General features: G+C 45.7%; 1 protein-coding gene across 5 annotated transcripts in view; it reads right to left on the bottom strand.

The window, feature by feature from the left end:
* The window catches only part of TEX2 (testis expressed 2), a 107,429-nt gene that overhangs the window by 17,857 nt on the left and 62,446 nt on the right, over window positions 1-27,126 (bottom strand). For all 5 annotated transcript variants that reach the window (XM_067714119.1, XM_067714120.1, XM_067714117.1 and 2 more), the window contains 5 exons: window positions 23,463-23,663; window positions 22,148-22,487; window positions 20,627-20,874; window positions 10,612-10,758; window positions 5,776-5,875 (listed from right to left, as the gene is read on the bottom strand). In XM_067714119.1, the coding sequence (XP_067570220.1) occupies window positions 5,776-5,875; window positions 10,612-10,758; window positions 20,627-20,874; window positions 22,148-22,487; window positions 23,463-23,663 (1,036 nt within the window). The remainder of the gene's footprint in view (window positions 1-5,775; window positions 5,876-10,611; window positions 10,759-20,626; window positions 20,875-22,147; window positions 22,488-23,462; window positions 23,664-27,126) is intronic.

The following is a 27,126-nucleotide window of genomic DNA, read 5'->3' on the forward strand; positions in this document are numbered from 1 at the left end:
TTTATTTGGCACAGTTCTGGAGGTTGCAAGTCCAAGATCAAGGTGCTGGCCGATTCATTCTTGGTGAGGGCTCTGTTCCTGGCCTGCAGACAACCGCCTTCTCCCGTGTCCTCATGTGGCACAGCGAGCGAGCTATCTCTCTGGTCTCTCTTCTCATGAGGGCACTAATCCCACCATGACCTCATCTAAACTTAATCACCCCAAAGGCCCCGTCTCTAAATACCATCACATTGCAGGTTAGTGCCTCAACATATGAATTTGGGGGGAACACAGACATTCAGTCCGTAACAATCTCCACCACATGAGGGGTCTTCACATTGTGAGGCTGTCCAGTGGCGAAGGGTGGCACCTGATTACCAACAAGTCCCTAAAAAACCGGCCCTTCACTGGCTACAAGGGAAACACAACTAACAATGAACATGACAAACTTCAGTCAGTCTTCACACAAGGACTTGAGGAGCTCGGAGGGCTGTTTTTCTGTTTCTCTTCAGCCTCGTGAGGGAAGGATCAGTTACCACCACTGCTACTCAGACTGTGGCAAAAGCTACTGCTCGCTCCACCTCAAAATGTTTATTTAGTTCTTAACGCAAGCTATCAGAGCTCAAGACACTGAAGTGAATCCCTGTCCTCTGGAAGTTTATGCCTGAAGAAGAGTAATGACGGCCTGGGCCACCTGGTGCAGAGCAGACCTAGATGCCAGCAGAGATAGTACACATGCCCTGGTACGTGTCACCAGAGACGAGTAGAACAGAGGTTCTTCCGCCTTCTCCCTGGTAGTTGATTTAATAGACTCCATGGCCTCAGGAGCAGTCCTACCGTGCTCGAATAAATCTAGTACTTTCACTCAGCAGTTCACTGTCGTATTTACTATTAAAATAGCTAAAAGGCCTCAGTCTCACTGGAACAGGTTTAATGGGGCAGGGGTTGCTCAGGAGGAGGTAAGAGGCCCTAAAGCCTTGCTCACAGGGTCTGGCTCATGTTACCTGCTCCTCCACTATCCCTGTACCCGTAACTGATGGCTGATTTTCACTCTGAAAGCCAACATTTGGCATCCAAAAAACAAAAGCTCTTAAAATGGAAGATTTAATAATACACTGATTTTACCAAGAACAGATGTTTGAGTTATTCAGCTCTTAGACGACCACATCAGTGACCGTTTCGTCCCTGGCAAACAGACTGGTGCCATACTGCTCACTCAGATGCTGCAGAAAACTAGTATTATTCCTTGTAATTGGATGTGTACCCTAGGACAGATGTCATTTTTGGTTTTGTCTACCTGTAACCGTTCTTGGAAACAGCTCCACCTTTCAAGGTTAACACAGGCCCAAATCAGAGTCTCTCCTCCCCGCCCCAACCCAAGTTCCACAAATGAGTATTTTTTTTCCCTTTCCCACAAAAGGTATATTTTCCTTGTGCAACACAGATCTGGTCAGAGAGTATATGTGCCATTCTTCTCAGTGCTGAGCCCCACAGTCTGGCCCTGTCACCGTGACCGACCTCAGGCAGCTGCCCTCTTGATGAGGGTGTAGCCAGAGGAACAGACAGCTCACAGACTGCCCTGGTTCCACTTTTCTGCAATACTCCGCTGGCAGAGTAGCTTCAGTCCCAGCACTGAACAAAGGCACCAGGCACCACAGATCAAGGTCTGGAAGACAAATGTAGATGATGGACCTGCCAGACACAACTACAGGCATCTCTGAAGACAGACCAGCTTCCTCTTCCTGTGGGACATGGTCATCTTTCCACAGAATCCAAGCCCTTTGGTGGAAACTCGGGTTGTTAATCGGGTATCTCGAAACAGGGCAAAAACGGTGCCACGCGGCACTCTGTCCACGTGGACGCTCAATGACCATCTGCAGACAAACTCCGCGTAGCAAAAGCCCTGAAGACTAAATTAATTAATCTGAACCTGAGGGGTCACAGTCCACAGCCTTGGCTCATTCTGACACTGCTGACACCCCTGCAGGCACTGCTCTGAGGTCACTAGTCCCAGGCATGGAAGAGAAGAACCTGGCTGACAGACGAGGGTCCCCACCAAACCCCTTCGGGAAGATTCTACTCATCAAGCTTTGCAGCAGCTGCAGCAGTAACGAAGACCGATGGCTTCCCGCGTGTCACGTGTGCTCTCTGAGTGCTGACATGAAGCGTTTAATCTCCTCCACAAGCAACAGGGGAGAGGCTACTGCCATCCTCACTCTATGGATGAGAAGCTCAAGGTGTTGAGTGCTTAGAAACCTCCCCAAGGCCTTGCTGCTGGATAATGAAGGAGCAGGGCCCAAACGCGGGTGGCCTGGCCCGGAGCTGGTACGCGCGGCAAGCCTCTGGCTCTGGCCTAGAAGCTGCGGAGCAGCACGGAAAAGCGAGGCTGCTGAGTGATCTCTGGCACATCACGCCCTGTCTGGGCTTTGGCTTATGCATCTAAACACAGCAGGGTCCTGCTAGAGAACCTCTGATTGCCTTCCCAAGTCTAAACAGTCAATCTGCCCAATTCTTTAAGGGTTTGAAAAAGGAGCTATACATTTTTAATTAATTTTTATCCATAAGAAAAAAGATTAGGAGAGAATGTACCAAGAATGTACCAAATGTAGCAGAATGGTCATCCTGGCTATCTCTGAATGGTGGAACGATGGGTAATGTTTCCCTTTTCCCTTTTCTAAATATTCGGGTTTTCCCCACAATGAGTATTTGTTGAATGAACGAAGGAGCAAACATTACCCTAACAGAGTTAATAAAACAACTGGAAAGGGCTTGGCCTGGAGGCCCCCCGAGGACAGGCCCCGGGGACAGCAGCCTGGGGTGGGGATGAGGAGTTGGGGGGAGGCCCTGCTCTGTAGGGAAGGAAGGAGACCACCCCCCACCCCACGGTGAGGTGTGTGTGGAGCGGGCAGGGGTCAGAGACAGGAGGTGCACAGCCAGTTTCCGAGGTTCAGATCCTCTCCACCTTCCGGCCACGGTTCCGGTCCTGGGAACGGTGGTCCTTTCCCCTTATCCACTGCACTAGAACCTGGCTGTGTGTCTGGAAGCAGGAATGGCCTTTTCCCTTCATCTGTTCTGGGAGGACCTGCCAGCCTCAAGCTGTAGGATGGGCCAACTGAACACCTCAGCCACTCACATTCTAAACTCTCCAAGAGCGGCAGCAGTGAAGGCAGCGATGATGTTGGTGAAAATAACAACAGTAACACTTAGAGCTTGTTTGGCACCTGATGCTTTCCGAGTGCCTTTCATGTATTAACTCACTTAAGACACCAAGTGGGTGCCATCAGTCTCCCCCCCGAGAGAGGAGTGAGTTAGTGACGAGGTTAACAACTTGCCCAAGGACAAGGAGCTGTGAGCCCGGCGGTGCGGCCCCAGAGCTGGAGCTCAGAACCGCCGCTCTGGGCTGCCTCAAGAAGAGCATCCTGAGGCTGGAGCGATCCAGCAGCTCTGGCCCAAATATCCCTCCCAAGCCATGTGCCTTCAACAAACAAGCCCAAGTTAGGAAATATTACCAAAAATAAGGGTGTGGGGTGTGTAGGGGGATCCCCTGGGAGGCGCCCCCTCCTGAGAGCAGTCAAAGCCCCCTTCACCCTAGGGGGCAGTTCCCTGAAAGGTGAACTCTGCTTTCCAGAGTCAGTTTTAACACATCACTCCTGATTTTCATTCCCCCCAAAGGAAAGGTTTCTCTTAGAGCAATGGAATCCAAGATGCATTGTCCCTTCATGTTCATTTCTGTTATACCATCACATGTAGCCTTGGCAGACTTGGAAAAACCTAATTTGATCAAACTTTTAAAATCCACAGGCTTTATCATTCCTTTCTTTAGTAACATTTCTTCCCTTGTTACATAAAGCAGGCAGATCTCTAGAACTTGCCCTGAAAGGAGTTAAGTAAGCCTCAAATGGATTAAAAACTGGCAAAAGCTTTGATCTATATAATAAAACGTCTTGATGCAGCTCTGGCTCCAGAGGAACGGGAAAGAGACTTGAGACTTAGGCATTTAGTGAATTTCACTCAAAGCCTTACAAAGCTGCCCTGGGAGGCTGCAGAGTTCACAGCCACAGGGACGCTTCTCAGATGCTGCAAAGCCCAGCTATGGCCCTGCTCCCCTCGCATTGGAAATTTCTGCTAGTTCAACAAAGGACAGTTCTGAGATAAGAGACTGCTAATGCATTAGAAAATAAAGCATGCACACGTATTATTTACCTTCTTTAAGCCTGACTCTCAGGAGGCTTATGTTACCTGATCATTTACCAGCTCGTTACAAGTCAGTTCCTAAAGAGGCAAAGAGCAAAGGGCAACCTAGAGCCCCCAGAGCCAGAGGGAGCCAGGCAGCCCTGGAATGCCGTCGGCGCGAAGATCCTAGCTCTGCACCTTACACATAGATAATGCAGCTGTTTAAATTTCACATGTGGTTGAAAGAACTCTAGCTAGACCATTTGCAAAGAATTTTTTCTAGTTTTACTCTTAGTGAACCAGAAATTCACTAAACCTAGGAGCACTCAGATTCATCAAAGTGTAGACACAATTGAGTGGTCACAGGTGATTTCGACGTGCTATTAGGTGGACTTCTGGGTTTGCAAATAATTCTCTGGTCTATCGTTCTCTGAAATCGATGGGATGCTAAAGACCTGGAAATATGGACTTCACTGTTAGCTGAAATAGTGCTAGAGAGATTTGTTAGAGCTGCTAGTTGTAGTGTTAAAACAAAAAAAACTCTCTGTATTTACATCAAATGTATACAACACAGAACTTGATTTCACTACATATGTTCAAGAGCCACCTGATACAGCCATACAGAGACAAAAGTAGATGCTATAGTCTATCAACCTTACAAAATATTTACTTCAAAACGAATATCACTCTCTTGAAAAGTTGTAATTATTTTCTCCCTTACTTTGTTCCTGAGCCTTTTGAGGAAGAATGTAAATCCAGTTTAAGTGGAAAGAGGCTCACTTGGAGAGGGATATTCTAGAAAAAAAGTTGAATACTTCCATGACAGGGAGGTTTTTCCCTTTCTGCTCATGGAGTGTTCTTGCCTACCTAATTCATTCGTCTTTTCACCAGACTCCTGGGTACTAAATTTTCTGTCAAGGTGCCACAAAATACACATAAATCTTTACATCATAATTGTATTCAAACTCTCCACACATTTTAATCACCTTCTCACATGCACACATACACAGGTAGGCATAAATAATGTGTCTGTAACATGTCTTAAAAACCAAATCAGAGAACTTCCCTCCAGCAGAGAGCCTTTACTCTCAAAATACTGCCCAACGATATAAGTCTTCATTTTTCAAACACTTACTGAGTGCCTACTTGGAGTGGAAAGGAACAGAAAGAATAAAACATGAAGCTCAAAGAATCTGCATCCTAGAGGTTAAGGCAAGGCAAAGATGTCACTACTTATGAGGAGGGGCAGCTCCCAGTAAGAATCCAGGGAGGGGCACATGCAGACGAGAAGCCACGAGGGGTAAGTGGGCCTGAAATGCAGCCACTGCCTCTCACCGTGGCAAGGGCTGTGACCATGCGGGGCCGGGGCCCCCTTAACTGGCATGTGGAGGAGGACCTGTAAGGATCCAGAAGACCAGAAGGGCTTGGAGTGGGAGTCCTGATCTACTCCCCACCGGATTCAGGCTGTGACCGTTAAGAACAGAAGACACGCAACATCAAATATGGTTACAATGCCCCCAACTCCCTCCAAACACAAAGCCTTGGTATTCAATCTGCAGTGACGGCAACACTCTAACGCTCATATAAATGCTCCACTCCTTTCTGGAGTCAGTTAAGAGTTACCTTGGTGATCAACGTAAGGCTTGAAGGCCTGAAGGATTTTTGGCACAGCTACTCCCATGTCGAGCTCCGTCAGAGTTAGCTCATTCATGAAGTAGGGGAGCTGGAGGACAGAAGGAAACAACCAAGGAGACTCGTTAGGAACCTGGTAAATGCTAGAAGTCAACATACTCTCAAAGGGAACAATGGTCAAAGTTTTGGGGACACATTTATTCAACCAAAATTTATTGAGCATACACCATATACTAGGCAGCGTACTACAGACAGAGCCGCGGACGAGAGAGGCAAGGTCCTTGCTCTCGTGGGGCTTATGATGAAAAGGCAGGAACAGACAGATAAGCAGACAAATAACCTATAACTGCAGAGCGTGACCGGTGCTACAGAGAAGATAAGGTGGGTAACGGGGCAGAGGGAGGCTGAACCGTTTTGGATAAGGAGGTCAGCGAAGGCTTCCCTGAGGGTGGCGTGTGGCCAGAGACCAGGCTGTGGAGAAGGAACGAGCCATGCTGGTCAGGTTAATAATGCCCAGAGTTGGCTGAAGGCTGGGAAAATTGGCCTCTTTTAGACTACTAGTGAGGAGTTAGGAAATCACTACAACATTTCCTGTAGGCCAACTCACAACATGTATTAAAATCCTTGGGGAAAAAAAAAAATCACATCCCTTGACCCTGTGCTGGACACTTTCCCTTTGCCCCTCTGGGATCGAGTTCCTCACTACATCCCAAGAGGCTGGTCTGCGGGAACCGCATCGATGGACTCTTGCCCTCTCCTCTGGCTTCTGGTCGGGCCTGGCCAGTGGAACACACCAGTGGGCGGGGGGCGGGGGGGGGTACACGGAGAGGAGAACTGTCAGGCATTTGTCCCCTCCCTCTACTGAAGACCACAGCTCCTGTCAGACAGGCAGCCCCCTCCACCTAGACACCCTGCCCGAGTCTGGGTTAACCGCTCCCCACCGCTCCAGCCCTGGGGTGCTGCACTGTGCCTTTCGGTTTCTCTACAACGGCCCACACCTTCAGAAATCCTTCCCCAGCTTGCTGCACTGAATGTGCCATATGTTTTCCGCTGGGACCCCAACTAACACAGCTGTCAGTAGGAATTTACTCTAAGTGAACTAACGTAAGAGTGCTGGTATCATGCTTAGAAATTCCTACTTCACCTCAAGAGCAGAGAATTAATTGACCTATGTTTCCTTGACCTGGATTTATGTATATACATTAAAAACAATCTTTAGTCCAGTCCTAATTTTAATGTAAGATGTAAACTAGGAATCCACCTTAATTTTTTTTCCCAGTGGCTAGTCAGGTGTCTTAACCTATTTTTTTTTAAACAACCAAATCTTTCCCTACTGACCTGCAAAGCCACCTTTCATTATGGGATTCCCATTGCACTGGAATCTGTACTGAGCACTGTTTCCTACTGGTATCAAAGTGGTTTTGTTACTGTAGCTTTAAAATACATTTTTAAATCTGGCAAGTCCCTCTCTTTTCTTTTCCCCCAGAATTTTCTTATTCTCATAAGGACTGCTCCAGTTGAACATTAGAATAATTTTGTAAAATTTAGAATGTAAGAGTTAAAAAAAATTGAACATATGCTGAACATTTCCCATAAAATGAGAAGCATCTATAGCCAGACATGAATTTAGTGCCTATTTTGGCTGGACCTCTTCAGCTGTCTCTCTGCGGAGAAACTTAGACACTTTTAGGATTCACCAGTCAGGGAATTTTGTCTCTGATTTTCTGTGGGGAATGGAGGTGTTAATTTAAAGAGGATATGATGTCTGAGATGGACAAAATGTGACTAGAGACAGTATTCAAATGTGCCTTTTGAATTGGTGGTTGCTTTATTTGGAAAACCTTTTTCCAAAGCATTAATGTTATGTGGTGGTTGGCCTCCCAATCAGCCTACAGAATGATACTTGGCCAAAAATGTAGCCAAAATCTTGCACCCTTGCCCCCATCCTTTTTGTCTATTGTTGTCATCCTAATGCCCAGTGCTTCTGAGGCACGCCAGGTTTCTATGGGAACAGGAGTGGACACTGAGCCAGGGAAGTGCACGCAGAGAACATGGGGCCCCTCCTGGCGCCCCGTTCAGCCTCCCTCCCCACCCCATCCTGCTCCCTGGAGTCCCCGAGAGGGCAGAGGCAGGGCCTGAGATGGAGGAGGGAACTGAAGGAAGCGGGGATGAGAAACACTTGGCAGGGGTGGGATGGGCACTAATCACCAGGAAGCAGGGTGGGGAGGGGAGGTCAGCAGGGCGTTTCCTACTTATTCACCTGAGCACCCAACTCCAAGACTCCGCAACATTTCTAACCAACCCCCTCACTCCCTCCTTGCTCAGATTTCTGATGTGAATCAAAACTCAGGACCAGGCCCTAGAGCTGCTTCCTTTCTGCCCTGTCGGGTGGGGGGGAGGCAAGGAAAGGTCACTCCCCCTCCTGCTCTTTTCAACCAGAGACTCTCTTCTTCCCACCCTAAGGGCACCACAGTGAGACGGGAACCCACTGTGTGTTCTCTACCCTCCTGGGTAAACCCAGCTGGGGACTGGGCGTTCTCCAGGTTGGTGGGGGTTGAGTTAGAAGCCGTTGCAATAAGAGCAGCATTTGCTGACATGGGCAGAGGCCATAACTACTGAGGGCTCCAAGGTGGTGCCGGAGCAGCCGGCCAAGGCCCAGGGTGTACTTGCTGTGGAGGCAGAAACTCAGCTTATTTTAAACCCATCACCGGGCACCAGATACACACACAGGGCTGCTCTTCCACAGTGTGAGGTGTTTATCACGGGTGACGGTGACAATCACTGCAGCCAGCAAAGTGCCCTCCATATGTCAGGCCCTCAAGGAGACCAGGAGACGGGGGGGACCTTTGTCACAGGGGCAGCTCAGGCTCCTCCAGCCATTCTGGTTCTTGACCGGCCATTAACCAATACTCACTACTATATTTCTACTGTATTTAAGGAACAGTCCTTCCCAGGGATACCTGGATATGTGGTGATAGTACGTGTTCTCTTGGCAGGGGTGATGGCAGGTTCAGAATGGGGGTAATCTCCCACTGCCCTCCTGTTTATTCCATCACCAGGGTCCCCTCTGGTCTTCAGGGCACCTCCCAGGACAGCAGCTCAGGTCGGGGTGGAGGGTGGGAGGCGCTGAGGCTGCCAGTGGGGGAAGTACAGCCCCCACCTCTGAACTGCTGGCGCTGCTGGATGGGGACCACTTTCCCCACCCTAACCCCCTAGCACTTCTGACCTCAAAACACAGACGAGAGTTTATCTCTGTACCCTGCAGAAGCCCACAGGGTCAGCGAAGGGAGAAGGTGAAAAGGAAAGACCTTCGTCAACCTCCTCTGGGTTGAGGGAGCCCACGGTTCTCAATCCGGGGTGGAGGTTGGCCCCAAGGACTCCCAGCGCCAGAGAGAAGCCCTCCGACACCCGCTCCAAGAGTCAGTACTGGAACGTGTGTAGCAGTGAGAGCGGTGTCCCTCTGCAGCTCAGGCACGCCCTGTTTTGTCGCCAGGACCCAGAGCCCTCCTGGTCAGGGAAGCACCCATGACAGTCTCTGGGAAGACAGCAGCACCAGCCCTGCCCGTGCGCCTCAACCCGGGAGCTTGATCCCTCCGTCATTTCCCAAAAAGAGGAGGAGGTTGAGCGAGCTCCAGGGTGGCTGCTAGCCTCTCCTCTCCAAACACTGCTTCCTGCTCCCGCTGCAGAGCACTCGACCCGCACTCGCCTGAAGAACACAAACACGCTGACGCTTGTCAACAGAGCCCTCCCGACACCTGCCCCTCCAGCTGAGGAGGCCCCGCCTCTTCATCAGGGCCTGGGGAAGGGGTGACAGCGGCCTGACTGTGCCAGGAAAGGCTCTGTTCATGACCCAAAGGCGCGACAGGAATCAAATCGAAGCTCCTCCACGCCCACATTTTCTTCCAACATAATTGTATCGTGACTCACCGTCTCCTAACCTGGAGTCCTTGAACTCTCTGAAATCATGGGCAAAATTTTGTGTCACAGAGCATTTTTCTAGGGAAAGGGTCCATATGTTTCTGCTTCTCAAAGGTATCTATGACCCGAAAGATCCACTGACTTAAAGCTGCTGACTGTGTGAGCTCTCCGTGAAGATCTGGGGACCAAAGTGACTCTTCCTTGGTTGGGTCTTCAATGGATCAAAAACTTACTTCTAAGTAACCTAAATAAGGTCTCTCAGCTGGCGGTAAAGGTGGTACTAAATGAGTCACTTAGTGGCAACTGTGAAGACTACTTACGCAAGTTTAAACTCACTTCCAAGTGGGCCTACATCAGCACCGGGACTGTTTCTTCAGCAAAGAGAGGGCCCAAAATAAAATACCATCTGGCCAGAAGTAAAGGTCAAATGCAGACACATTTAGAGTGCAATGGTAGCTTTCCCAGCTTGGAGAGCGAGTTGGGAAAGAGGTCTTAAGTAGTCTGGCATTTTCCTCAGAGCACATGCTGTGTGGCCAAGACTGTGAGGCTGGGGGGGCTGTCGGCCATACAATTTAAGTTCATTACTAACTTAAAGATAACACGATCCTATATAACCAACCAGCTGCAACAGCTCCCATTTTCCCAAACCAAATTCTGGATTCTCACCCAGAGTGAATAACAATGAGGGCAACAGAAGGGGAAAAAATAAACAGGAACATTCACTACATCCCCAGAGGCAGTTAGTCTTATGGTCAAGGTCACACCCCAGATGTGTTATTTGATAAGAACTTACTACTCTCATTTGTTATACGTTTTAAACCAAATGATTTTTCACTTAGGATATAATGTACAAAACTTCTAGAAATTAAGACGTGATGAATCGGAAGCCTCTTGGGTGGAAAACAATACCTTTATTTTGCTGAGTTTCATTTGGATTTTCTTAGACACCAGATCAGACCAGTACTTCTCTCCTAAGAAGTCCCAAAACATTCTTCCAAGCAAGGCATTCACCCAGGCTTCCTGTTCTTCCTCCTCAGAGGGTGGAACCTCTGGCAACTGGTAAAAGAAAAAGGACCAGAATTAACTAGAAAGCAACTGGAGAGCAAGCCAGTGGCTTATTTTTTATAAAGTCACTGAAGGTCCCTCCCTCTAGAGAAGGGGGACCGGCCACGTGAGTCGTATTTCTTCCCTATAAATATCAAGTCCCACGTTGTATCAGTGAATAGAAAAAGAGAAACAAAAGCCACCTTCACAGATAAAAACTCCTCTTTATTTTCTTCTTCTACCAGTCTTCTTGTGAACCAGCTAATATTTCATACAATTAGCTCAGCCGTATTACCCTACCCCTCCCCTCCCCCCAAATTAACTTGGTACCAACATTCTAAGTCAATGACACATCTGATCAAACGTCTGCCTCTCTTTCTTCCAGCTAAGGCTCCCAGGACATGTAACCGTCGAGCTGGTCTCACCAGGCAGCCCCAGAGTTTCTCAATGCCCAGGACTCTCACATTCAGCCTGACTCTTGGGAGGTCATGAGTCTCCTGGGCGAGGGGCAGAGAGTGCTTAGAAATACTGGTGTCTGGGTCTTGTATCCAGCGATACTGATTTAAGTGGGTATGAGGATTTTTAGAAACTCTCTTACTGATGTAATGAACAGGTGAGGTTGAGACCCACAGCCCTGGATTAGAGAGAGGAATTCTGTGAAACTCCTACAGCTGTTCTCACCCATCTCAGCCCCGTGAAACACCCTGGGCTTCAGCTCCACTTGATACAATCCACCTAAAACATCTGTTGTGGCCAGTGTGCAAGGTTGGAAAAGAGCAAACCCTGTTAGCCTCCAATTTCCAAGGCTAAGAATTAGACCATGGATTCTTGCCTGGAGAGGGCCAGGGTCGGGGTGAAGCAGAAGGGAGAAGCAGCCGTGACACCCACGGACGGTGTGGTAGTGCAGGTAATGCTTGGTGGTGTCCACTGACCCCACGCCAGGCCCTAAGATAAGATTCCTTCTCAGGTTCCCTCATTTACATCTCACAATACCCAGGAAAGACAGAACTTTTACTTCTATTTCAGGCAGGAGCAAACAGACTTGGAACTGTTCAGCACCCTGCCCGAGGCCCCTGATTCATCAGCACAGCCTGACTCACAGCCTCCTCCCTGTCTCCCACCTGCTGTGTCCGGTGGGAGGAAGGGGCCGTGACCAGGCCCGGGCGTGACAGACATAGCCTTGTTCTGAGGTCTCTAATTAGGTGATAGCCTTATAGAAACAATTCGCCTTGGAAAGCAAAGACTAAAAGAACTAGAAATGCAGGAATCTGTGGATTGCTCACCCTTTCTCTTCCCTGTATGGTTTGTACAAATGCATCTGCCCTGCCCTCACGGCTGCCTGCAGCCATCACCTACACCAGACGCCTCACGTCTCTGTGCTCCAGCGTGGGCTCACACCGGTGATGTCTGTCTTGCGCAGCCGTGACCACGCCCCCGCACAGCTGTGTCCTAAGCCGGGGGCAGAGTACACGGGTGGCCTGGTGCTTGTGGATTTGACACTTAGAGATGTGATGACCTGTGAGTGTCCTAAAGGTCTATGGCAGGGACCTATGTGTGATTTTTCTGAAGCCTGGAGTCCTTAGGGTCTGACTCAGTTGAACTGGTCACTGAGCTTGTGCAGGGCCTGGAGGGCTGCCCAGCACCCACCTGTCCTCCACTCTCATCAGGGCTTGTGCCGTCTCTCGCTTTGGGGGCCTGGGGGTTTACCTGCATTTCTCAGTCTAATGTTACTGCATATAAGTAGGGATATCCTATGTTCTAGGAGTCCTTCAAATTGGGGTATTTTCAAAGTCATCCCTTATAAATGTCGGCGAGTCTCATTAAAAAAAAAAGTTAAACTCTGTTTTAAAAAATAATACATGTTGGTCCCTGCATTTCAGAAGACATGGCTCTAGCTGCCTTGTGTGAATGGCTGTAGGGTCCCCTCTCTGTGCTCTTCTGGTGCTGTAAAGGCTTCTGATATTAACCGAGGCATCTCTACCACCAGGTTCTGGATGGTCGAGTGGAAGCCTGTGCCCAGCGAGCACTTAGTCATGCCTCAGGCTGTACGCGGTTTTTGGAATCGCTTTTCTCTCTGCCTGAACATCTGCACCCCACCCCAAGGGGATCTGGTCTAGCTTTTCTGAGGTTACCGTCTTTGAGTCACATCAGATTATCTATGCAGACTTCTGAGTAAACACTCACCCAGGGACAATACCCTCCTCCCCCAGGGATCCGGGCAGTGCCAAGAGGCTGCCCACGCAGGGCAGTGCGCGTCTCACTCACGTCTGTAGGCTGCACAAGAGAAGAGGTTACTTTTTCCCTTCTCATGTGGGAGAGTTGACTCTTTACTAACCTTTCCTTACAACCCTAGTTATTCACAGGAAACAGGTTTAACAACACAAAATAGCATGAAACAAAGGCTATTTCACAACTTTTGTCCAAGCCAAAGGCATATGATGTGGAAACAAATTTCTGAAATAACTGACAAGGAGGTTGTTTTTTCTTTTCAACTGTTCCTTTTTCTAATGCAGGCTTCTCTCCACAGACTCACTGGGAACAAAGAAAAATCCATGAGCAGCAGAACACTGACAATGCATCAAAGCAGCTTTATGAACAAAATCTGGATTCAACAGGCTGCTAGGAAGAACTCATTTCCAATGGGAGTCATACAAATTTAAGACCGTCAACAATAAATGTGTACACATTTCCTAATGCTGCTGTTTGGCTGCAGGAAGGAATGTGAGAAGCAGATTCACTTTTCCATTTCAATTAAAGATGTACATTTAGCAAGGGTACGTTTCTAAAAATGGCTTCCAAAATGAAGTTTAGAGAGTTCAATGGCCCGAAGCTAAAGCAAGACTATTGTAACTGTCTGAGTAGCTCTTGGGAGATATTTTATTAAAAACCAACCTGTAAAGAGAAAATAGTACAGATTTACTTTTTGTGGTGTAACTTTTCCTATTACAAATAGCCAGGCGATCAGCCCAGCTTTTTAAGGGCAAAGGCAGCTTGGTGGCTTTGCTGCTAAGGTCTGGTCGCACACTATCTGATGTCATGAGGGCTTCACAAAGGGCTGCCTGGCCCAGGAGAGGGCACAGCGGAAGACCCTCCCGGTTAGCTGTTTCCCCGATTACAAAAACAAGCATATTTACTAGAGAAAACACCCATAACCCCATTATCCAGATATACTTATTTAAAACATTTTAACTATATTTCAGTTTGTTTTCAATGTGTGTATATATATATATTTTTTTGTTTAAGAATACATAACTTTAAAAAATAAGCATAACTAACATGGTTTTGTATCCTTTTTAAAAAACAGATTTATTGAGATATAATTCACATACCATACAATTCACCCATTTAAAAAGCATCATCAGTGGTATTGGTATGTTCAGAGTGTGAGGGCATCACCACAATCAATTTTAGAATATCTTCATCACCCCCAAAGAAACCCTGTATCCACGAGTGGTCATTCCCCATTCCTCCCAGCTCCATCCCCACCAGCCCAAGGCAACTAACCACATATCTGTCGCAGTGAATCTGCCTATTCTGGACATTTCATATAAATGGAATCACACAATATGTGTTCCTTTGTGGCTGACTTCTTGCACAAAGCATAATGTTTTCAAGGTCATCCATGCTGTAGCATGTATCAGTACATCGTTCCTTTTTATTATGGAATAATATTCTATTATGTGTATATACCACACTTTGTCCATTCTTCAACTGAGGGATATTTGAGTTGTTTTCCACTTCTTGCTATTGTGAATAACACTGCTATGAACAGTTGTGTACAAGTTTTTGTGTGGACCTAGATTTTCATTCATTTCTCTTGGATATACACACAGGAGTGGAACTGCTGGATCACAAACCTCTATGTTTAACATTCTGAGGAACCACCAACTGCTTTCCACAGCAGCTGCATCATTTTACATTCCCACTGTTACAAGGGTTCCGGTTTCTCCACATCCTCATGAATCATTGTTATCGTCTGTCTTTTTTATTCTAGCCATCCTAGTGGTTTGGACGTCGCATTGCATTATGGTTTTGATTTGCATTTCCCTGATGGCTAATGACTGAATATCTTTTCATATACTTACTGGCCAGTTGTATATCTTCTTTGCAGAAATATCTATCCAGATCCTTTGCCCATTTCTTAATTGGGTTATTTACCTTTTATTATTGAATTACAGGAGTCCTTTATATATTCTGGGTACAAAACCCTTAGACATATGATTTGCAAACTCTGTGGGTTGTCTTTTCACGTTCTTGATAGTACTGTTTGCACACAAAAGTTTGTAATTTTGATGAAGTCCAATTTACCTATTTTTTCTTTGGTTGTGTGTATTTTTGGTATCTTATCTTAGAAGTCTTTACACCTAGCCCCAATTCACAGAGATTTACTCCTATATTTTATTTGAAGAGTTTCATAGTTTTAGCTCTTGCCTTAAGGTCCATGATCCATTTTGAGTTAATTTTTGTATATGGTGTGAGGGAGGGGTCTGACCTCATTCTTTTGCATGTGGATGTCCAGTTGCCCCAGTACTATATGTTGAAAAGACTATTCTTTCCCCCACTGAACTGTCTTGGCACTCTTGTCTGTAACCTTCCTAAAATTTATTTTTAAATTGGATATATGGCTTTATATTTTTTACTTATTGTATGATAAACACTTTGCAATTCTACTTTTAAATGTTTAAAAAGCTGACTCTGAGCTTGGAAAGGGGAAGCCTTGGGAAACCATTCTGCCAATTAAGATTTCCTCGTTTCTGTTTGATTCCTGTTTGCTTTGTTGAGTTCTTATCTCCTGATAACACCAAACAGGATGTAGTATCTTATGATCCAGTTTGTAGGTAACAAGATAATTAGTGGAACTAGCAATAATGAAGGCAGGACTCTCCAAACCTGGGGCAGCCTACATGACCTTTAAGTATTTCTGAAAACCTTCCATTGAAAAGAAGCGTGGCAGTGCCTGATGTGAGCTGAACACCAGAGCCTCACACTTGGTGAACAAGCACAGCGCTGCCTCACCAATGGTCCTCCCTCCCAGGCAGGCTGCTTCAGGGCATAAAGAACTAGTAGCCTCCCTGGCCTCACACCTTTGAGTAAATCCACAGGCTGCCCGTGGGGTCTCCCTTCCTGAGGTACCAACACTAGGGGTAATACTATCCCACCTGTAGACATTTCTTAAAAGAGTTTCTTCATTTTCTTAATTGCTGTTTATATCTTCTCCTCAAACCAACAAGATGATCAAGCTCTGGGTCTCCTCAGTCAGCCTCATGGTCTCACTATTCTAGAGGTGAAGCTGCCTGAGAAGAGAGAAAATGGCACCAAGATCACAGGGGTTTGGAGACTTCAGAGGCTGGTACAGTCTGTGTTTGTGAGATAAAGCGGAGTCACAAGGGCAAGTCAGGGCTCAGCGACGATCACTAATCACTAAACATCTGGAGAACCAGGTCCTTCCTCCAAAAGAGCAGTATTTTATAATTCAAATGTTGAGCTCCAAAGTGACTTCAGAATCCCCCGAACTTGTTTTTAATTATTATGGGTAAGAATAACTACCAGAAGTGTTCTAGCATTGTTTAATACAAACCTAGTCTACATCTACTAATTATCACTGGCTGTTTTCAACATTGGTTTGGCTCCTGACCACCAGTGGCCCTACTCACCTCCTGACCCAGCTTAGCACTGGGCCATGTGTGAGAAAGGAGGCTGAGTGTGTGGAAGGCGCCGTTAGACCTGGAGCCCTCAGGGTGAGAGATGCTTTGAACATGGCCTGTAAGAAGCAGCAGCAGGGTGGGGCAAAGGCTGGTGCTGTGTTCCAAGCTCCTTGTATAGAAGAGGAGGGGGCATGCTACCCTGGGTAAGCGTCTGGGTGGTGCCGACACTGATGAAGTGACAGTGTAACTTGAAGAGGTGTCAAAGGTTCCTTTGTGTCTCTGAGCCCTTTCAGTTCCTCTTGGACTCATGACAGCAGAGGCAATATGAACCCAAAGAAATAACCTGGCTGTCTTTGGCAGGAAGGATGAGCACTAATGACCACGTCCAAAAGGTTCACATTTGGCAAAATTGTGGGGAAACAGGCATTCTTATTACCAGTGGGAATGCACACTGGTGCAACCCTTATGCAAAGGCATTTGGCAGTATCTAACAAAACTACACGTGAGTTTACATTCTGACATTCTCGTAAGATATCACCTTGAAGCTATACCCCCAACAACACAAAAATACACATATACAAGGTTGTTCATTGCAGCACTGTTTGTAATTGCAAAATATTACAAACCACCCATACGCCCATATAAGAGAATGAATATACTATGGAACATTCACACAATGGAGTCAGTCTTTGCAGTTGCTGAAAAACAAGAGGAAGGGGAGATATCTAAGAACCGATGTGGAGTGATTTCCAGAATGTACTGGTAAGTGAAAAAAGCGTGCAAAAGAGTATCCATGGCGTGCCACCCTTTGAGTAAGACAGGAGGGGAAATGAACCCAGAGAGGATGAGCCAGAGACTAATGAGACCGGTTCACTACTGGGGTGGGGGTGGGGGGGACGGCATGGATGAATAGAAGGAAAAGGGCGGGGGAGACGGCACTTTTCTGAATATGTCTTTGTACAGTTTTGGTTTTTGGAACCATGTTAATGCTTCACAGGCACAGAAAAGAAAAGAAAATTAAAGAGGGGGTGGGGGAAGGTCCTCATTTGCTCGAATTACATAATTAAAGAGAAATAAAACTAGTAAAGAACTATCTCCACTGAAAAGGAAAGCATGAAAAGTAATAAAAAGAGCATAGGAATAAATACTGTAGCAGACCTTATTTCTCAAAAATGGTGCAATGATACTTCCCATCCCAGATGCTCTTCTAAGAATTTGCTACTCCCTCAGCTCAGCAGAGGTGGAATCTATGCCCCTCTCCTTGAAGCTGGGAGGGCTTTTTGACTACTTTGACTAATGGAGCAGGAAGGAAGTGACATTACTTTACTTCTGAGATTAGGTCATAAAAAGCCCACCTGGCTCTTTCTCTAGGGACGCTTGTGCTTGAAACCCAGTCACCACACTGAAGGAAGCCCAGGCCACATGGGGAAGAACCGAGGCCCACAGCCCACAGCCCTAGCTGAGCTCCCAGCCACCACCCAGCAACTACTTGCCAGCCATGCAAGTGCCATCTCGGAAGCAGGTCCTCCAGCCCCCCGTCCAGCCTCCCCAGCTGACACTGCATGGAGCAGAGAGAAGGTTTCACTGCTAGGCCCAGTCAAATTACAAATCTGTCACCAAAATAAATCACTGTTATTGTTTTAAGCCACCCCATTTGGGGCTATTTGTTACACAGCAATAGATAACTAAAACATACACCTATACCTCATTCATGACTGTCTCTACTACCAGACCACTCCTGAGAGTGGACGCGGCCCACACATGCTTCAGGCAGGCCAAGTGGACGTGGGAGCCCAGCGCTAAACCTCACGCACTTGCTTCAAAAGCCCCCCTTTCAAAGACAGTTGCCTGTGTTCACACAATTCTGGCTCTCTGGTTGCCTAGCCCATGCAGGTTAGTACCATTAGATTAGGGGTAGGGGTGGGAGATGAGGATAAGCACTCAAGGAAAGGCAACTAGAAGGACACACACTAACACCAGCCAACAGACAAGTGACAGAAAATGCTGCAGAGTCTGTGGTCTGGGATGGTTCAGACGGGAGTGAAAGGCCTGACCTCGATAGCCCTGCAGGACAACAGGCCTGAATTTCCATGTGTTGTATTGAGTCTTTAAATCACCAGGAAAAAGATTAAATCATCCCTGCCTGCTCTGCCTAAGGGGGACAGGAAGTGCAATGTGGTTTTTAAAGACTTTAATCAGACTTAACTTAGAAGATGAAAAGAAGGTTCTGGTGTTTAAAGGGGTTAAGTGCTAAGTACCTGGAAAAAAGGTTTGTACCAGAGACACCCCCACCCCACCCCAGCGACAGCAGTGCAAGGTTGAGGGGTCAGGCTCTGTGCCAGCAGGACCTCCCAGGCCCTCCTGCGGCTTCCACAGACCCCAGTGATTACACGATACAACAGGCACATGTAACACATACTGAGGAAGCGATGTTCTAAAACTTTTGTTTTTTTAATTTACAGAACTCTTTTTTAAAAAGCAAGCATTTATTTATTAGATCCTTTTCTTACATCACACAATTCTCCTTCTGATTTTCCTGAGTCTAATGAGAATCCAGACAGCTGACAGCCCAGGCAGAAAGGGAATTAGGGGGAGTGGGACTCACTGTTGGTAAACAGGACATTTCCAGAGCAGTTTTCTATTACCCCGCTCTAGCTTAGAGGGAAGTCTGCTTCCCACTCTAGCTGGTAACTTAGGTCAGAGGGGGAGGCGGTGGGTCAGAGGCCAGCAAAGGCATATGGTCTTTTTTGGCCCTGACAAAGTAGGCTGGGTGAAGGTTCTGGGGCCTCTTCCACACTGAAGAGGGTCAACAGAATGACTAAAGCCTGAAAGCACAAAGAGGATGGTACCAAATGCTTCCCGTTAACAGAAATACAGTCACTATAAGAGGTTAAACACTTTAGTAACTGAACATGGAAGAAACAGGCTTCGTGCTCCACGGGCGGGAGGCTGTGCCTCAGAACCTGAGGGGGCGTAGCGGCTGGAGGCCTCAGGGCAAGCACAGTCTGAGAATGACCCACCAAGACGGCAGTCCTGGCAGCCAAAGGGCCTCGGAGTCTCAGATCAGGTTTCATGCACTCCATCACTTAGCAACTGTGACATTAAGCTACTTAACTTCTGTGAAGTTTGGTTTCTCCATCTATAATATGGAGAGAATACCACCTGGTTTGCAAGACTGTTCAAGGGATCAGAGTAATTCTACTACAGTGTCTGACAGAGTCTGACATATGGCAGCTTATATTAGTCATCTTATCACAAATGATCTTGAGTCAATGTCCAGCTTGTTACATTTTGCAAATAATGCATATGGTAAACCTTCAAAAGCCCTGGACAGAGCTGAGGAGTCTGAGAATTTGAGTATACAATGGTTATTAAGGAATTAGACCTCTATTGCTAATGATTCTGTGAATTTCCCTACTGATGGCCCAGTTGCTCAGGTCAAAAGCTAGGGGTAATCTCTGACTCCTTTGGTTCTCCCCATCCCACATGGAACTCATCTGCAAATCCAGCCAGCTCCCCTCCAACAGTATCCCCAAGGCCGCCACTTCTCACCGCCTGCTATGACCACCTCAGCCTAGCCCCATGCTCTGCTGCCACGATCACCTCCCACCGCCCTTTCCTCCTACTGCCCCTTCTCCAGTCTCCATGGAGAGCCACATGACTTTTTAAACTCAAGTCAGATCAACATTAGCCCCTGCTCAAAACCCTCCCAGTGCCTCCCATGACCTGATCAGACGAGGAATTGATCTGACGAGGCCCTGCCTCTGTCCCTTGCTCACTGTCACCTACGCTGACCTCACCACAGTTCCTTGAATACTCCAACCACAGGCCTGCTTCAGGGCCTTTGTACTTTCTGGTCCCTGCACCTGGAATGCTCCTCTCACACAGATCGCCAGGGCTCACTTTCTCACTTTGGTCAGGTCTCTGCCCAAATGTCACGTCCTCAAAGAGGCTGTCCTCGACCCCAATCTAAAACAGCAGTTCTGGCCACTTTCCATCCTCCCTTATTTGTCTTTATTTTCATGCTTATTGGCACCTGATGTTTGCTGTTTGCTGCTTGCTGTCTCCCTGACTAGAGTCCAAGCTCCCTAAGAGCACAGCCCTCATCTGTCTGGTTCAGCACTGTGTCCCCAATGCCTAGAACAGGGCCTGGTACAAAAGAGGCGTTCAAAGGGCTTATGTATGAGGAAACGAATCTAAGAGCAAAAAAGCTACCCCCAGGCAGCCAGCTTTACCTTCTTCCCAGCTGTGGGGCTGCTCTCCGCACTCTGCGCTGGGCTCCTTTGGGGGCTTCGGTTTTCCTGGGGGACACACCTGGCCATGTACACACCGTAGTCCAGAAGCATCTTCTGCCGTACACTGCCCGCTAGCTCCTTCTGCTTCGGCTGGGGCATGATCTCCTCCACGCTGCCTTTGCTGCTGCTGCGGCTGTGGGTCAGGTGCCCCGAGGGACTGTTGTGTCTGCTGTGTGAGGGTAAAACCCCTGGAGCAAAGAAGTGATGGCTGTTAACACAGATGAGGAAAACGACGGCAAAGGAAATGGAACACAGAGCAAACTCCACTGGGTACAGCTGAAAAGCAGCTAAAATGCTATAAATGACTATCTAAAATATACATATTTATAAGGTTATTTCCCACCCTGAAAGACACCTTCCATTGTAATGATAGATAACTTTTTAGAACAGTTCTTATTCTTCTTCAAGACAATTCAGAGGAATGGGAGCCATGATACATATCTGGTAGGCACCTTTTCTTTTTTTCTGGTGCTCTCTTGGGGTCAGATGAAGGACTGACACAGCCCAAGGGGCACACAGAAAGTGGGCAGAAAGCTAACTGGAATTGCCATAAGCTGTGGATGGACAAACATCTTTCATTCATTCATTCAACACAGTTTTCATCGAGCACTTTCTCTGGGCCAACTCCACATTAAAAAGAATAATAAGACATACACAGTCCCTGCCCTTGAACTCGGGCACCTAGGCAAATAAATCACAATTTTCTGTAATAAGCACTGTACTGAAGCATGACTAAAGGACTTTCAGGGCAGAAGGGACAGGGTGAGTCCCTCTGCCCAAGAGCCGAGAGGCGCTTCCTCCAGCAGTGACCTTCACAGGTAGTGACCTCTGGACTGCCCCTTGAAGAAACAATTGGCATTTTCCCGGCCTAGGTGGGGGAAGAGCATTCCGGGTAGAGGGAACAGCATACGCAAAAAGCAATGACAGGGCACAGTATGTCTGGAGGACGGTGAGAGATTCAGTGCTGTTCCAAGCAAAGTACATGGGACAGAGGGATAGAAAATGAGCAGAGGGGCGGGGTAATCGATGGCAAATGCAGTGAGTCAGGAGGCCAAGGATTCTGTGCTTCGATGGCAATCTCAGGCGTGGAGGCCATGTTGAAGGCCAGGAGCTTGAGAGCATAAGCTGCCTTCTCACTGGCCTTCTTATTATAACTAGGGTTCTCCTTCTGCTGCTTCCCTCAGAGGAGCCACAGTACATAAACATAAATATTGATATAATCTTTAAGGAACCAGCAAAGGCGAAAAAAATACATCTGCAGATGGTTCCATGACTGGTTAAATGATTCAGTACAAAGTACTGCAGTGAGCAGCCTAGAAGGCAAATAACCCATGAATACACCTTAGGTGGCAGACAGTCATCAGTTCAGGGTGGTCTTCCTCTCTTCCTACCCCGGACTCTCTCTTGATTCTCCCACGGGCCCTTTAAAAATACATAAGCATTTAACACACATGTCATTACCTGGTTTACTTCCAGAGACACCAGGTGGCTTCCTGGTTTCCGACTTCAGCTTAGATGCCAGAATAAATCTCCTAAACCACTCCTCTTTTTCTCGGCCAGTTCTCCCAAAGAGATAGAGTATCTGATCTCGCTGGCCAGATCGTGTTCCCTCCTGAGGGTGGGTTGGCTTCTTAGGGTCCTCGCCTCCCAACTCCCTCTCAGCTGGTGGCTTTTCTTCAGAAGTCTCTTTATCAGTCTGGGCCTTAGACATAAAGTCATCTTGTCGACCAAGCTCGATACAAATGGGGTACTTTTTATTCCAGATTCGCTTTCGAGCCAAACTTTTAGGCACAAGATAAATCTACAGAGAAAGGGAAAGGATTTACACTCTAAATTAAGAATTGGCTACGTTGTGCATTACTACTGTGCAGAGCACAAATGCAAACTTCATAGTATTTTTGACTAAAATGATGAACGTGAAAGAATTACCACCTGTCCATAACGTGACTTTAGAAACTAGAATTTTTAGAAATGACTTATCTTTCAAAATAATTCCAGAAAGTAGATATTCAAGAATTTCGCACGAGTTACAAATATCTATGATTTTCAGGTAACAGTAGCAGAATAATTATTTAATGGATTATCATCAACTAAGTTTGGATATCAACTGAGTTTAATGACCCTGGGCCAAACCTAAGCTGGGGGGAAAAAGAAGAATTTATCAAATTAGATCCTGATGGGAAGCTCAAGTTTATCAACCACAAGGTAAAAATAAATTCGTCAAAAAACTATTTTAAATAATTCTGCCATTTTGGAGAAACTCAAAGATCACTCACAAGATTTATAAGAAGAGAGAACCTATAGCTTTTTGGAATAAAAAATAATTTACATTTCTCAAAAGCAGAAGTATACTTTATCAAAATGTGGTTATTTTGCATAATTTTCCATAATTTTCACATTTACAGAGCTTGCGTTAGTTATTAGCCTAGCACCACCACACGTGGCTTTTGTTTGACCAAAAAAATTAACTCTCAAAGTCAGAAGAGCGTATGATGCCTTTGCTTCTCAGAGTGTGGTCTGTGGACCAGCAGCATGGATATCACCTGGGAGCTCATAAAAATGCAGACTCTCAGGCCCTACTCATAGTTGCTGAATCAGATTCTGTACTTTGAAAGATGCTCAGGTGATTCATATGCACATTAATGTTGGAGAGGCACTGCTCTAAATTACACTCAAACTTTAAACACACAACCTTTTAAGGGGAAAAATTACAGTAAAGCGTCCAAGATTCCAAATGCTTTTCATTCATCTAAGCTTCCAAATTAGTTGGGCTCACCTTGCTGTCGGACAGGTCGTAGATTTTCTGGCTGACGTAGGTCACCTCTGGCTTTGTTTCATTGTAGCTTGCCCTCCTGGATATATTTTTATTGGGCTTTGAAAGCCTTACGGTCCCACCCTCAAGTCGAACAAAGACTGAATGTGTCAAAGTCGCATGGTAAGTTTCTGGATCGTAGTTGTAAATCTCATTCATCCATCCCTGATGGAGAAAAACTTCCTTTAATAAAATCAGAATAAACAGACACCTGATTCAGTATGAAAATGATGACCACTCTGGTATTCAGGGCACTGAAACCAAACTTGACTACGATGCAAGTATTAACTTACTGATGACAAGAGGTTGCTGAGACAAGTCTCTGAGCTTGAAGGATAATTGTGCTGAGGGGTGATTTGGTATGTTTTTGTTAACTAAAAACCTGGATTTAGGGGGAGAATGACAATGTCCATTTTCCTAAATAATTAAAGCTTTTCTTTCTTTTCTTTAAAGCTGAAAGGCAAATCAGGAAACTCAAAAGTTTAGTTCATGTAAATAGAAGAAGTTGTCTCGGCCTGACCTCCTCTGGGGACAAGTAATCCCACCCAGTCTGGCCTTCTTAATTAAGCAGACACAGCCCACCTGCAAACAATCTTTGAAATTTCACAGACCATATTAACTCATGTTACCATACCACTCCCCATTTCTATCTCAGTGAAATCACATAGTAAAGCAGATGATCGAGACTTAGGCATTAAATAAATCACAGATATGATCAATGGTATGTCAAAATTCAAAGATATGTAGTAACTTAAATGAATAAAGTCGTGTTCCAGGTTCCCCCCCACCCATTAATATGTTTAAGAATCAACGTATGAGTACAGAGAGCAAACATGTTGAAGGTATGAACAACACACAAAACACTTACACACAACAAAACAGTGCTAAAGCTAGTCTCATAGCTGTAATCAGTATTCATCATTTAACACTCTGCCAGCCCCACAGTACTTTTTCAAATGATATGGGTGGTCCAGATCTCTTTAAAAGAAGTTCTCTAGGGAATTTTAATTACTGTGTTCCCACACCCCTCACTTTATGTCTTTGAAATGAGCAGAGAAATGCTGAAGATCACTACAGTAGAGTTGGGATTGTCATTCTTCTCAAGGAATAGCCATTTCCACGGTGAGTATTTGAGTCTCACACTAAAATCTTGAATTAACAGCCTCGGCAAGTGAGGGATGCTCAAAATTCTCTTTTATTCATTCATCCATTCATCCAAACATGCAGTGAATCTTTCTATGTGCCAAGCAGTGTGTCAGGAGTTGATACAAAGATTTAAAAAAGAACAGCATTTTCTCCACACCCTCTCCAGCATTCATTGTTTGTAGATTTTTTTGATGACGGCCATTCAGACCGGTGTGAGGTGATACCTCACTGTAGTTTTGATTTGCGTTTCTCTAATGATTACTGATGTTGAACATGGAGGTTCCTTAAAAAACTAAAAATAGAACTACCATATGACCCAGCAATCCCACTACTGGGCATATATCCTGAGAAAACCATAATTCAAGAAGAGACATGTACCACAACGTTCACTGCAGCACTATTAACAATAGCCAGGACATGGAAGTAACCTAAGTGTCCATCAACAGATGAATGGATAAAGATGTGGCACATATATACAATGGAATATTACTCAACCATAAAAAGAAACGAAATTGAGTTATTTGTAGTGTGGTGGATGGACCTTGAGTCTGTCATACAGAGTGAAGTAAGTCAGAAAGAGAAAAACAAATACCATATGCTAACACATATATATGGAATCTAAAAAAAAAAAAAAAAAGGTTCTGATGAACCTAGGGGCAGGACAGGAATAAAGACGCAGAAGTAGAGGATGGACCTGAGGTCATGGGGAGGGGGAAGGATAAGCTGGGATGAAGTGAGAGAGTGGCATGGACATATATACACTATCAAATGTAAAACAGGTAGCTAGTGGGAAGCAGCTGCATAGCCCAGGGAGATCAGCTCGGTGCTCTGCGACCACCTAGAGGGGTGGGATAGGGAGGGTGGGAGGGAGATGCAAGAGGGAGGGAATATGTACACATATAGCTGATACACTTTGTTATATAGCAGAAACTAACACACCATTGTAAAGCAATTATACTCCAATAAAGACGTTTAAAAACAACAACAACATTCTTGACCCAAGGGTACTCCCAAAACAGTAGAGAAGAACTGGTCTTCATTTCACCATCCTATGACCCCACTAGAGTAACTATTTAAAAAAAGTCCTCACAAAGAATATCCTGAGTGTGTTATTGGAAATAAAAACGGACAAACATGCTTCTTTATCATTGGGGGTATGTGTGTGTGTGTGTGTGAAATTTATGAGCCAATTATATGGATTTATACACCTCAGTAAATCTTTTGCATGAGCTAGGAATATCTCACCCTCCTCCCAATGAGTCATTGCATCTATTAAAAAATGCTGGATGAGTAAGCAGTGGCCATGGGAAGAGAGTGTAATCTAGGTGTTTGTAAAGAAACAGCAATGATCAAAGCAATGAAGCAAAACAGGGGACAAGCGATACAGAGCACAGTGAGGCCTGAAGTGGACTGAGCTGCTGGAGCATCAGTTTGGGTGGGCTTATTTTGCTAAGTATAGAACTAAGCATGATTTTTGGTTCACAGTTTTTTGTCTTTTTCTTTAGTCTGTTATTATGGTGAAGTACGTTCACTGATTTTTGAATGTTGAACAGTTCGCATTCTTGGGAAGATTATGCATGGGTCATGACGTGCTGAAGCTGGACTATACCAGCTCATGAGAGCTGATTCTACACATCTTTTCCCAACTCCACATTCAGTGACCTTACGTTGGTAACTTGCAACTGGCCATGGTGGGAGATTTACACCATGGAAATCAGTACAAAGAGGGCTCCCCCCACCAACCGGAGAGCCAGTTTACCAGCACAACACTATTATTATCCTTTACATACACTGCTGAATTTGGTTTGCTAGTGCTTTGTTCATTTGTCCAAGTGCATGAAGGAAGTTGGTCTATAGTCTTTTGCAGTATCTTTTGGTATTATTATCTAGCCTCATAAAATGAGCTGGGAAGTGTTCCTTCTATTTTCTGGAGGAGTTTGTGTAGAATTAATATTTCTTCCTTAAAGGTTTGGTAAATTTGCCATGGAAGCCATGTGGGTCCGGAGTTTTCTTTGTAGAAAGGTTTTAAACTATGAATTCAATTTCTTTAGTTACTATTGGACTATTCGGGTTATCTATTTCTTCTTGAGTGGGCTTTGATAGTTTATCTTATTAGGAAATTTGTCTGTTTCATCTAAGTTATCCAGCTTCTGGGCATAATGTTGTTTGTAATATTTCCCTATTATTCTTTTAATGTCTGTAGAGTCTGTAGTGATGTCCTCTCTTTCAGTCCTGATATTGGTAACATTTCTTCTTTTCTAATATAATCATTTATTGCTATTAATTTATCTCTAAGCACTGCATCAGCTGCAATTTTTGATTTGCTGTATTTTCAATTTTATTCAATTGAAAATATTTTCTACTTTCCCTTGTGACTATCTTTGGACCCATGGCTAATCAGAAGTATGTTTAATTTCCAAATATTTGCGAATTTTCCAGACATCTTTCGGTTATTGTTTTCTAGTTTACTTCCATTATAGTC

The sequence above is a fragment of the Pseudorca crassidens genome, chromosome 19 (assembly GCF_039906515.1).
Source record: "Pseudorca crassidens isolate mPseCra1 chromosome 19, mPseCra1.hap1, whole genome shotgun sequence".
NCBI classification, from domain to species: domain Eukaryota; kingdom Metazoa; phylum Chordata; class Mammalia; order Artiodactyla; family Delphinidae; genus Pseudorca; species Pseudorca crassidens.